Raw genomic sequence first — 11658 nt, 5'->3', positions numbered from 1 at the left:
GTCGTCGTTTTCACCGTCGACGCGCGATCGAGCTGTCGATGGTCATCGCGCGGGCGCGCGCGCGCGGTGGTACGCCGCACGAGTCGTGACTCGTGACACACCCCCTCGTGTCCTCCACCCCGTCGCGCGATCGATCGCCCCGGCGCGCGTCGTCGGGCGTGATGGTCGACATACAATCGTTTCGCGAGTGATGACTCAAGACACATTTGGGGTAAAAACGGGTACGAATCGGATCGCGCGGGCGCGGGGTGGGGTCGATCGGGGGCGACGGGCGCGGCGTGGGCACACGTCCGCGCGCGCGCGTTCGGCACCATGCCGCGTGTGCCCTCGAAAGACACCGAGCGATGGCGCCGCGTGGTGAAGGAGCTCGTGGACGTCGTCGTCGATGCGATGCTCGACTACGCGCCCGACCGCGGGATGGCGAATGTGACGGATGAGGAGATCAAGGCGCGCGGGATCGTGGCGCTGAGAGATCTGAACGCGCGACAGAACGGCGCGCGCGTGGAGGCACCGTCGCTGTGGAACTGGGGACGTAAGAGATGGCGCAATCTCGTGCGTCAGGAGCTCTGTAGGCGCGCACGGCGCGGCACGCGGGGACTGTCGGATGAAGAAGCCGCTGCGTTTCTCGCCGCGCTCCCGGCGTGGGGCGAACCGCGACGGAATCCGCCGAGCGAGGCGCCGGCTCCGACGCCGCAACGGTTCCGTGATGACAAGAGCCGAGATCACCCGGGATGGCAGCTCTTCAAAGGCGTTTTCAGCGACTCGGACGTGACGCGGTTGCTTGCGTTGAAGTCAAAAGTAAAGGCTAACGAGTGGGCGAATCTGTTCAACGGCGCCACGTGGGAGCCAAGCGAGCGCGATAAGGCGCGTATCTGCACCGCGCTCGAGTCGAAGGAGCTAAGCACATCATACGAGTGTGTCGTCATGCCGCGGCAACGCAAAGGGTGGAGCGTGACCGTCCACAATAGCGCGTTCAGACAGCGAGCTCACGTGGGAACTGTGGAGGACGAGACGTGGATCGTCGAGCGCATCAGGCCCCTTCTCCCCGAGAACGCCGTGTTCCCGCCGCCGGGTCACATCACGTACATGATTCAGAACGTGCGCGACGTGCCGTGTTCGGAGTCTCGGAGCGAGCAGCCTATGCACTACGATTTCAAACCCGGTTCGCAGAGGTTGGGTGTCGTCATCAGCCTTCACGATTCGGTCTACGTGGCGGTCGGCGACCGGTGGTCAGAGGACGTGTCGAAAGTGCGCGCGCGCGTGCGCATACCAAATGGTTCTGTGTTTGTTTTCGTGAGTTCCGTCCCGCACGCGGGGATGGGCGACGTGGGCGAGGACGGGGTGGAGAGAATACACATTCACGTCGGTTTGGAATGCGAGCCTAAAGACGTACATCCGGTTCGTGTCGGCGAAGACCGCGGCGAGCTTTTGGCATATTAGAGATGATTTTCATTACGTACACACGAGACATACACCCGAACGCATTCGCCCGCACCCATCCGAGGCGTCGCTCGGTCGCGCGGCGTCCACGCGCGCCCGTTCGACGCGGCGTCGACGCGAACCGCCCGAACACCGCGCGCACGCGAACACACCACCCGAGAGTCCGCCTCGACGCCGAGGACGCGCGTGCGGCGCGCGACGGGCGACGGCGACGGCGACGACGACGACGACCGCGACCGCGATGGCGTCGCGCGTCGATCGCGCGGGCGTGGACGCGGTGTGGCGCCGAGCGATGAATCGGCGTCGAGGCGAACGGGCGACGGATTCGGACGCCTCGACGGACGACGCGTCGACGTCGGACCGCGCGCTTCGGCGCGCGCTGTCGAGGGTCGATATCCTGTTCCTCGGCGTCGGTGGGATCGTCGGCGCGGGGGTGTTCGTGCTCACGGGGGAGGTGGCGTCGCGACGCGCGGGCCCGGGCGTGGCGGCGTCGTACGCGTTGGCGGCGATGACGAGCGCGATCACGGGATTGGCCTACGCCGAGTTCGCGACGATGATGCCCGAGGCTGGGTCGTCGTACTCGTACGCGTACGCGGCGTTCGGGGAGTTTGGGGGGGTGATCACGGGGGGGAATTTGGTATTGGAGTTGCTCATCGCGAGCGCCGCCATCGCGCGCGGATGGACGTCGTACGCGGCGGCGCTGGTGGGTGCGAGCGCGGAGGCGGTGCGGTTGAACGTCATCGAGGGCGTCGTCGTCGTGGACGTCGTCGCGGGATTGGTCGTGGGCGCGATGACGGCGCTGCTCGTCGCGGGGGCGAAGGAAACGGCGAGGTTCAACTTTGCCGTCACGTGCGCGAGCCTACTCGTCATCGCCCTCGTCGTCGTCGCGGGGTCGACCAAAATCGACGTCGCGAATTGGAGCCCGTTCGCACCGTACGGCGTGGGTGGGATCATCTCGGGCGCGGCGGTGGTGATTTTTTCATTCGTCGGTTTCGACACCGTGGCGACGTGCGCCGAGGAAGTCGCCGATCCGAGCGTGGACCTGCCGATCGGCATCTTAGGTTCGCTCGGGATATGCGCGTCGCTGTACGTCATCATGTGTCTCGTCATCACGGGGATGATTTCGTACGCCGATATTGACGTCAACGCCCCGTTCGCCGTGGCGTTTACAAATTTCGGCATGTCGTGGGTCGCCTCGTTCGTCTCCGTCGGAGCGCTCGCCGCGATCACGACGTCGCTTTTGCTGTCGATGATGGGACAACCACGGATTTTCATGGTCATGGCGCGCGATGGTTTGCTCCCGCCGTGGTTCTCGCGAGTTTCCGAGAGGTTCGGCACGCCCGCGAACGCGACGATTTTCAGCGGAATCGTCACCGGCGTCATGGCCGTCTTGCTCGACATCAACCTTCTCGCCCAACTCGTCTCGATAGGGACGTTGAGCGTATTTTGTTGCGTCAACCTCGGGATTCTCATCGTTCGGTGCACACCGGAAGACGCGGATTGGTCTCGCCGAACGCCGCCGCTTCGCCGGGCGCTCGGCCTCTTGCTTTCCTCGCTCGCGTTCGGGCTTGATTATCGACAGCGCGGATCCGCCGTTTCCTGGTTCGGCGTCCTCTGTCTCGCGCTCGTCGTCGTGAGTACGCTGAGTTTTCTCACCTTGCCCGTCGTCGCCAAGAGTGGATCTCGCAAGACGTTTCGCGCGCCGATGGTGCCGTTTTTACCCGCCGTCGGCGTCTTACTCACGTGCGTCTTAATCGGCGGTCTAGGCGCGATGGCTTGGATTCGATACATCGTGTACACCCTGGCGTGTACCGCGGCATACGTCACGTTCGCATGGCGTCAATACGAGCATCAAAAGGCGTCGTCGTCCGCGTCGAGCGGGATCGAGCTCGCCGAGACGGGCGCCGCGGACGCCGCGGACGCCGACGCCGACGCCGACGACGTCGCCCTCCTTCCCGCGCCCACCCAGAGTGCGCCCGCGCACCACCCACGCACGCATAGCACGTAGATATCATCCCTAGCGCACGCACCGTACGTCTACTCGCGTCGTTTTCGACCGGATCCACCCCAAGCGTCGTCCCGTCGTCGCCGCCGTCCCGCGCGTGGGCGAACAGTCTCCCGGAGGACTATCCATCGTCCACGTCCCCGCCCCCGTCGCGCCATCCCTCGGCGCATGCGCCTCGGTGAGCGCGATCGCTCGTCTCGCGCGACGCCACCGCGCGATCGATCACCCGCGCTCGCCGCGCGCGCGTCCAGAGGCGCGCGCTCGTCGTCGTCGTCCGCGTTCGTCGCGCGCGGCGGCGCGTCCATCGCGCGCGGGGCGTGGCGCGCGATCGCAGACGTCATGGGACGGAAAACGCGCGCGTCGACCAAGCGCTCGGTGCTCGCGCTCGTCGTCATCGCCGTCGTCGCGATGTTGGCGACGCGAGGGGCGGGCGCGCGCACGGGGGCGGTCGGGACGGGTGGATATCGCGGGACGGGCGAACGGCGGTCGACGCTCGAGGCGACGGACGCGACGACGGACGGACGAAGCGATCGAACGAGGGACGATGAGAGATCGACGTTGGGTGACGCGAAGTTTGATACGAATGACCGGGATGGTGACGTGGATGAAGATGACGTCGTGACGGGATCGACGATGAAGGCGTCGGACGCGCGCGCGGCGAAGGACGTCGCCGAGGTGGACGTGACGGAGACGCCGAGGTCAAAGTACTCGAAGGAGGAGACGGAGACGGAGACGACGACGGAGACGACGACGATGAAGTCTGCGACGTTGGCGAACAAGTCGACGTCTTCCGTGCTTTCGGCGACGAAACTGACATCCGAACCGGTCGGACGCGGTTCCCTCACGAAGTCCTTGCCGGTGCCGATTCCCAAGGCGACGCGTCTGCGCGTCTTGGTTACCGGTGGCGCCGGTTTCGTCGGCTCGCATCTCGTCGACAGACTCATGGAGCGCGGCAACATCGTCATCGTCGCCGATAACTTCTTCACCGGTCGCAAGGAAAACATCATGCACCACTTACAAAACCCATTCTTTGAGCTCATCCGACACGACGTCGTCGAGCCGATGCTCGTCGAGGTGGACCAGATTTATCATCTCGCGTGTCCGGCGTCGCCGGTGCACTACAAGCACAACCCGGTGAAGACGATTAAGACCTCTGTCATGGGCACGCTGAACATGCTCGGTCTGGCTAAGCGCGTGGGCGCTCGCATGCTCCTCACGTCCACGTCCGAGGTGTACGGCGATCCGCTCGAGCACCCGCAAAAGGAATCGTACTGGGGTAACGTCAACCCCATCGGCGTGCGCTCGTGCTACGACGAGGGTAAGCGCGTCGCTGAGACGCTCTGCTTCGATTATCACCGCCAAGAGGGTGTCGATATCAGAATCGCCCGCATCTTTAACACGTACGGACCCAGAATGGCTCTCGAAGACGGCCGCGTCGTCTCCAACTTTGTCTCCCAAGCTCTCCGCGGCGAGCCGCTCACGGTTTACGGCGACGGTAAGCAGACGCGATCGTTCCAATACGTCGATGATCTCGTCGCCGGTCTCATGGCGCTCATGGATAATGAGAACGAGATCGGACCGGTGAACATCGGCAACCCGGGCGAGTTCACCATGCTTGAACTCGCCGAGGTCGTCAAGGAAGTCGTCGATAAGAACGCGAAGATCGAGTACAAGGAAAACACGGCGGACGATCCGGGTAGGCGTCGGCCGGACATCACCCTCGCGAAGAAGACGCTCGGGTGGGAACCGAAGGTCACCCTCCGCGAAGGCTTGCCGAAGATGGTTGAAGACTTCCGAGAGCGTCTCAACCTGGGCGCGGCCAAGGCGTCTGCGACCGCGACCGCGACGACGACCGCGACGACGACGGCGACGGCGACGAACTGAAGTATTCATTGTTCGTAACTAGACCACCTCGATGTTGTGTCATTGCATCCTAATACTACGTGATCTCCTCCTTCACTTCTATTTTCACATCTCCCGGCAATTCGTCAAAGACGTCGCCCGCATCGATGTCGTCGAGCGTCAACAGCGGCATCGAGGCCGGCAGATATTGCTTAGCCGCGTGCGTCGGCAACGTCATCGTCGATCCAGCGCGCATGCGCTCCGCCTCCTCCAACAAGAACGCCAACCGATCCTGGTTCGCCGAGGGTAGCAACTTCGAGGCGTACGGGACCATGTCGAAAAACGACGTGCGAATGGTAACCTCCGCCATGCCACTCACCTCGGAGATTCGGAATAGGCTCGCCTTATCTTTGTGAATCCCCTTCACGACGGCGGAGATGAAGATGGAAGCCGCGGCCACGGACGCGGGCTGCTTCTCGCTCCGATGACCCTCCGAGTCTCTCAGTTCCTTAAACGTCCTCACGATGTGAGAGCACAGCTTCAAGTACTCGTGCTCACCGATCCCGAGGTTGCCGCAGAAGCGATTTGTGAGGAGTTCCGGCGTGATCATCTGTTCGTTCATTTGCATGTTCAACCCATCGCACACCTTTAAGATGAACTTGTAGCATCGTCCTATTTCCTTCACCGTCGTTCCTTGCGCCGCGCCGCACACCTCCTTAAACGTCCGCGTCATCCCTTCTTGCCTCGCGGCGATGTACAGACACGCCGCGTACATCGCTGCGTTCGATTTCCCCAGCGTCGAGTGCGCGCTCGTCACCATCCGATACAAATCGCACGCTCCGTCCTTGACCACGCGATTCATCCCCATCGCATCCGCGAACTCGCCGATGCTGTGAAACGCCGCGATGAGCGCCTTATCCGGATTCATCCCGCGATTATGCAATCGCGTCAGCGTGGCGTTATACGTCCCATCCGGATTCTTCCCGATCGTCGTGCTCAATCCGCCACCCGTGAGCATGACGTTCGTCGCCCCCACCGTGCGCGACGGATCGGCCCCATTCTTATCCTTATCGCCGTCCCCGAACGTCCGCCACTCCGAGCACTCGTCGATGATCCTCGATTCGATCACCAATCCGCATTCGGTGCATATCAAATCCCCAGACGCGTGATCCTCGACGATCGCGGTGTGCGTGGCGCACTTTGGACAGATTTGCGTAAACTTTTTAATCTCCTGCGCGCTCGGGCTCGGGGCGTGGTTCACGCTCTGCGCGCTCATCGCCTGCATCACGCCCCGTCGCGCTCGCCGCGCGCGCGCGCGCTGGAGTGTCGCGCGCGTCGACGCGCGGTGCCGACCGATCGCCGCGCGGTCGTTCGCGGGGTCTCCATTCCTTGAGTCATGACTCGTCACTCGTGCCCACCACCCACCACCCATCACCCATCGCCCGTCGCCCGTCGCCCGTCGCCCGCACACCCGTGCGCGCGGCGCGCGCGATGCTGCGACACGAGCGTCGCCCGCTCGTTCGATCGGTCGCGTCGAGCGCGTCGGACGTCGAGCGCGCGCGCGCGTCGAGCGACGCGCGGGCGATCGGGACAACACCCGAATCGATGCACGACGCCGACGACGCCGACGAGGAGATCGAGCGCACGCGCGGCGAGCGGGCGACGCGAGTGTGTCGATACGGTGTGCGCGCGGTGGCGCTCGCGGTGGTGGTCGTGCTCGCGGTCGGCGCGGCGGCGGCGGCGATGACGCGCGGCGGCGACTCGACGCTGGCGACGGCGGACGCGGCGTCGGCGGTGATCGGTGGGCGAGGTGGGATGGGGTGGAGAGTCGATGGTGAGAGCGGTGATTTCGCGGGCGCGCGGGGACGGCGACGGGTGGGAGGGGGGCTCGGTTCGAAACCGCGGACGCGCGCGACGAGCGAGACCGCCGCGTAGAGGAGACGCGCGAAGAGGAGAGGAGAAGGAGGGAAGGAAGGAAGGAACGAACGGACGTTCATGTATTAAAATGGATGTATGCTCGCTAAAGCGCGCGCGCCTCGATCGAGAACGACGTCGGAGACGACGCGTCGAGCGAGGCGGGAGACCTCGTCGAGCGCTCGGATTCGGGACGAGTCGTTTATTCGTAGATCCACGCCTTGGCGCACGGTTCGTACTCGCACACGCCCTCCGGGAACCAGAGGCCGATTTCGTGGTTGGCGCTTTCGACGGCGTCCGAGCCGTGGATGACGTTGCGACCGACTTCGATGCAGAAGTCACCTCGGATCGTGCCCGGTTCGCTCGCCGCCGGGTTCGTCGCGCCGATAATCTTACGCCCCGTCTTCACGACATCCTTACCTTCCCACACCATGGCCACCACCGGGCCGGAGCACATGTACGACACCAATCCACCGAAGAACGGCTTGGAGGAGAGATCGGCGTAGTGCTTCTCCGCGTGTTCCTTGGTCACGTTCATCATCTTCATCGCGCGGAGCGTGAACCCTTTACGGGCGAATCGCGCGATGATCTCCGCGACGAGTCCGCGTTGGACCCCGTCCGGCCTATTCGCGCGCACGATCGCGTGCGCATCATCGTCAGTCATCGTCCCTCGCATCGAGCGCGCGTGCGTTCGCGCACGCGCGCGGTGTCGACGCGATGTCGTTCACGATGCCAGTGTCGAGCGATCGCTCGCCGTGCCCATCCATCGCGTCGCGTCCGTCGCCGCGCGCGCGTCGCGACGGGTGCGAACGCTCGACGACGCCGCGCACGCACTTGATCATGATGTACGTGCGTTCGTTGGACATCTCGGTCGCGGTCGTCGGTGTGTGCGGACGAATGATCGATCGAGGGCGAGGCGGCGGCGCGATCGCGTGGATGACGACAGTTTTAGCACCGCGCGGAGACTTTTACTTTTACACCCGTCGAGGATCCCGATCGATCGAAGACCGCGGACGATCTCAACGCGCGGCGCGCTCGAGGTGGGGCATGATTCGAGAGCCGTCGTCGAGGAGAATCGGGAGCTCGAGCGCGCGAGCGATCTCGAGACGGTACCGCTCCATGACGTCGGCGGACAAAGCGACGGACTCGCTCGACGACGGCGACGGCACGGGCGAGAGGAAGCGAACGCGGCAGCGATTGCTCGGAATTCTCGCCAGAGTGAAGATGATGTAGAAGAGATCCTGAAGACCGGTGACCCAACTGGGTGAAAAGTGACCGGGACCCTCGAACGTGAGAGAAATGGCGCCCATGAAGCGGGGCGCGACGATTTCAAAGCTCTTCGGATGGTGCCAGCGAGTGATTTCGCATCCGATTTCGGGCTCTCCGCCGGGGAAGAGAACTATGCGACGACGAGCACCCGTCTTCGAACCATTTTCATTGGCTCGAGCGCGCGCGTTGAGCAGCACAGATCGCAGCATATCTACCCCGACGTTTTTCATCGCCGGCTCGACGACGAAACAATCCGCGCTCAACGCGACTTCGCGGAGGAAAGGTAGATTGAGAATTCCCGCGCCACTGACAAAGTACGGCACCTCGTCGAGGACGAAACTCAAAACCAATGTATCGATGATTCCTCTGTGATTGCAGACGAACAGCAGCGTCGACTCCCGTGGTTCGCCGGTTATGTGTACTCTGAGGTATCCGAGCGAGAAGAGCGCCGCCTTGGCCGCGAAGTGCACGCACTTCAAGTGCCAGCGATGCCAACGCATGAACCAGTCGGGATAAACGACTGTGGAATCTTCGTTGTGTCTCATGGTGAGCCAGTCGTGGACGAAACAGACGCGACGGTCCGCGTCCTTGCAGCGCGAAATCAGCGTGCGACGCGGCGCCCCGAGATACGCATTGAGCATGAATGTGGCCAAAATCTTGGCGACCGATAAAATCCAGGTCACGACGCACACGACGGCAAGAACGATCAAGCGAGGAACGAGAATGAGCGCTCTGATGAATTGTCGGAGATCGAGCGGAAGCGGTTCGAGGTCGGTGGGAAGAGTCATCTTGTGACCACGTCCAATATTGTAATTCCCACGCTCGGCTTCAGCTATTAATAAACAAAAAAGGTACACACTGAGAGCGAGCGCTCGGCGAATACTCGCTTCTACGCAGTTTTGGGAACGGATTCCACGCCGTTCACGAGTGCGAATCGTCCTTTTTCGCGGGGAAACACCACGGCGTCGTCGTCCCACGGCCACCCGCCGAAACGAGTCGACCGGTAGTCGGCGAACGCTTGCTCGATTTCTTGGCGCGAGTTCATGACAAACGGACCGTGCTGCGCCACCGGCTCCCCGATCGGTTTCCCTTGCAGAACGAGGACGATGACTTCGACGTCGCTGTTGTTCGTCAGCGGCACGTCTCTCGACGCGTCGACGTCCAACACAGCCTTTTGATCTAAAAGTTGGCCGCACACCTCAACAGAAGCGCCTTCGACGAAGTAGAGCGATCGGTTCGTGGACGTCCCCCCCTTGGCTGGATTCAGCGTAAAGCTCGCGCCGGGTTGTATGCGTAACAAATACACGCCCACGTCGTTCTCCGGATTCGCCGCCCACGAGTTAGGCGTCGGCTTCAACGCGTTGACTCCGTCGTACTCCCCCGTCCAAATCGTCACCTCCACCCCGTCGTACGTCTTCTTCTTCACGTCTTCGCTCCAGTGCATCACGAACGCAGGCTCGACCATCTTATCCTTCGCCGGCAGGTTTAACCAAATCTGAAACAATTGCAGCGTGTTCGGTCCATCCGCGCGTCGAAGCGGAAACATCTCTCCGTGCACGATCCCCGCCCCCGCCGTCATGTACTGCAAATCCCCATCGCCGTACCTCCCGGCGCATCCCTGGGAGTCGGCGTGATCGATCGTTCCCTTCATCGTCGCCGTGATTGTTTCGAAACCTCGATGCGGATGCGACGGGAACCCCGCGAAGCCGTCGCGTCCGTGGTACATCCTGTACGGCGCGCGCGGGTCGAAATCCGCCCCGTTCCCGCGTCTGGGCGCCCGCATCTTCTCGTCCCCGGCCGGGTACTCGTCTCTGTGATAGACGCAGAATAAGAATGGATCTCGCGTCGCCATCGGGGTGGGTATGTGCACCGCGTGCGCCTTCTGAATCACCGCCGACGCGCCGGCGTCGTCGTGCATCTCGCGCGTGCACACGTGTCGGCTCGACGCGCGGTTCGGTGACGTCCGAGCGCGGGAGATGGACCCGGCGAGGACCCGGCGCATGCGCCGAGGAGTGCGGACGCGCGCGCGGGACGCGGGATGAAAAACACGTCGGCAGCCACTCGGAGATCACTGACGTCGTCGCGCTCACGCGAGATCTAACGCATCGATCTCGCGCGGCGTCGGCGCGCGCGATCTGCGGTCGACGTCGACGTGAAAGACGTCGGCGAATGCGCGAATGACGGCGTCGGCGGCGCGACGCGTGAGTTCGTCGCGCTCCCGCGTCGACATCGGCGCGCGCGTCTCCGGCACGCGCGCCGCGAACGCCGAACTCACCACGCCCTCCTCCCCTCGTAAGATTTGCGCCACGCTCCCCACCGGTCGATCGTCGATTCCGCACGGGACGACGACGGCGAAGTGCGAGAGGTCCGGGCACACGTTCAGCGCGACGCCGTGATAGGTGATCCACCGCCGCGCTCGCACGCCCACCGCCGCGAGTTTATGTCCATCACACCACGCCCCCGTGAGGCCGTCTATTCGATGACACTTGGACGCGTCGCACCCGAGTTCGATCATCGCCCGCAGCGCCACCTCCTCCAACGCCGACGTGTACGCGCGTAAATCCCGCGCCCGTCCATCCGCACCGAGGTTGAGTATCGGGTACAGCACCAACTGTCCCGGCCCGTGATACGTCGCCTCGCCCCCGCGCTCGCATCGTCGCACCTCGAACCCATCCGGTGGCGCGTCGAGGTTGAATTTCACGTGCGCCTCGACGGACCCCGCGCCGAGGGTCACCGTGGGCGGATGCGCGCACAGAATCGCGACGTCTCGCCATCGATCGGTGCTCTGTCGCAGCGCGGCGTGAACGAACCCGCGTTGCCACGCCCAGACGTCGTCGTACGCCGTGAGCGCGCGCGAGACGTCGTAGACGACACACGGCCGTCGCGCGTCATCATCATCATCATCATCATCATCATCCCGCGTTTCCGTCGCGCCCGGGACGTCGCGTCGCCTCGCGCGCGCGCGCTGGAGGCGACGACGACGCGACGTCCCCGACGCGCGGTCGCACCGCGTCGACGCGCGCGCGCGCGACGACGCGCGCGGCATTGTGCGACGCCGTCGCGTTGCGCCCCATTCGATCCCGCGCCGAGGCGCGCCGCGGCCGTCGATGCCCCCCCGCGCGCGCGCGGCGACGCCCGACGACGACGTCGACGACGCGCGCGCGCGCGCGAAGCGGTCGCGGCGTCGC

The 11658-nt window shown here is 64.0% G+C and overlaps 9 protein-coding genes across 9 annotated transcripts; 4 read left to right on the top strand and 5 right to left on the bottom strand.

Moving 5' to 3' along the window:
• Nucleotides 1-312: 312 nt before the first annotated feature.
• OT_ostta15g00195 (unnamed product) lies at nucleotides 313-1440 on the top strand (the record flags this gene model as incomplete). The annotated part of the gene is made up of 1 exon (XM_022985621.1): nucleotides 313-1440. One exon carries the CDS (start codon nucleotides 313-315, stop codon nucleotides 1438-1440), a length of 1128 nt encoding a protein of 375 aa, XP_022841085.1.
• Nucleotides 1441-1681: 241 nt separating this feature from the next.
• Nucleotides 1682-3448, top strand: OT_ostta15g00190 (Amino acid/polyamine transporter I; the record flags this gene model as incomplete). The annotated part of the gene is made up of 1 exon (XM_003083112.2): nucleotides 1682-3448. One exon carries the CDS (start codon nucleotides 1682-1684, stop codon nucleotides 3446-3448), a length of 1767 nt encoding a protein of 588 aa, XP_003083160.2.
• Nucleotides 3449-3784: 336 nt separating this feature from the next.
• Nucleotides 3785-5329, top strand: OT_ostta15g00180 (NAD-dependent epimerase/dehydratase; the record flags this gene model as incomplete). Its single annotated transcript, XM_003083111.2, has 1 exon — nucleotides 3785-5329. The coding sequence occupies one exon, from the start codon at nucleotides 3785-3787 to the stop codon at nucleotides 5327-5329; it is 1545 nt and encodes a 514-aa protein (XP_003083159.2).
• A 55-nt stretch (nucleotides 5330-5384) lies between these two features.
• OT_ostta15g00170 (Transcription factor TFIIB, conserved site) lies at nucleotides 5385-6572 on the bottom strand (the record flags this gene model as incomplete). The annotated part of the gene is made up of 1 exon (XM_003083110.1): nucleotides 5385-6572. One exon carries the CDS (start codon nucleotides 6570-6572, stop codon nucleotides 5385-5387), a length of 1188 nt encoding a protein of 395 aa, XP_003083158.1.
• A 320-nt stretch (nucleotides 6573-6892) lies between these two features.
• OT_ostta15g00160 (unnamed product) lies at nucleotides 6893-7222 on the top strand (the record flags this gene model as incomplete). Its single annotated transcript, XM_022985620.1, has 1 exon — nucleotides 6893-7222. The coding sequence occupies one exon, from the start codon at nucleotides 6893-6895 to the stop codon at nucleotides 7220-7222; it is 330 nt and encodes a 109-aa protein (XP_022841084.1).
• A 181-nt stretch (nucleotides 7223-7403) lies between these two features.
• On the bottom strand, nucleotides 7404-8067 carry OT_ostta15g00150 (Nucleoside diphosphate kinase; the record flags this gene model as incomplete). Its single annotated transcript, XM_022985619.1, has 2 exons — nucleotides 7404-7824; nucleotides 8036-8067. 2 exons carry the CDS (start codon nucleotides 8065-8067, stop codon nucleotides 7404-7406), a joined length of 453 nt encoding a protein of 150 aa, XP_022841083.1.
• A 153-nt stretch (nucleotides 8068-8220) lies between these two features.
• Nucleotides 8221-9258, bottom strand: OT_ostta15g00140 (Phospholipid/glycerol acyltransferase; the record flags this gene model as incomplete). Its single annotated transcript, XM_022985618.1, has 1 exon — nucleotides 8221-9258. One exon carries the CDS (start codon nucleotides 9256-9258, stop codon nucleotides 8221-8223), a length of 1038 nt encoding a protein of 345 aa, XP_022841082.1.
• A 101-nt stretch (nucleotides 9259-9359) lies between these two features.
• On the bottom strand, nucleotides 9360-10322 carry OT_ostta15g00130 (RmlC-like jelly roll fold; the record flags this gene model as incomplete). Its single annotated transcript, XM_003074473.2, has 1 exon — nucleotides 9360-10322. One exon carries the CDS (start codon nucleotides 10320-10322, stop codon nucleotides 9360-9362), a length of 963 nt encoding a protein of 320 aa, XP_003074520.2.
• Nucleotides 10323-10556: 234 nt separating this feature from the next.
• On the bottom strand, nucleotides 10557-11516 carry OT_ostta15g00120 (Biotin/lipoate A/B protein ligase; the record flags this gene model as incomplete). The annotated part of the gene is made up of 1 exon (XM_003074472.1): nucleotides 10557-11516. One exon carries the CDS (start codon nucleotides 11514-11516, stop codon nucleotides 10557-10559), a length of 960 nt encoding a protein of 319 aa, XP_003074519.1.
• Nucleotides 11517-11658: the final 142 nt, after the last annotated feature.

Source organism: Ostreococcus tauri (assembly GCF_000214015.3).
Source record: "Ostreococcus tauri WGS project CAID00000000 data, contig chromosome 15, whole genome shotgun sequence".
Lineage (NCBI taxonomy): Eukaryota > Viridiplantae > Chlorophyta > Mamiellophyceae > Mamiellales > Bathycoccaceae > Ostreococcus > Ostreococcus tauri.
The sequence above is the reverse complement of the archived record's forward strand: the minus strand, read 5'-3'. Positions and strand labels throughout refer to the sequence as shown.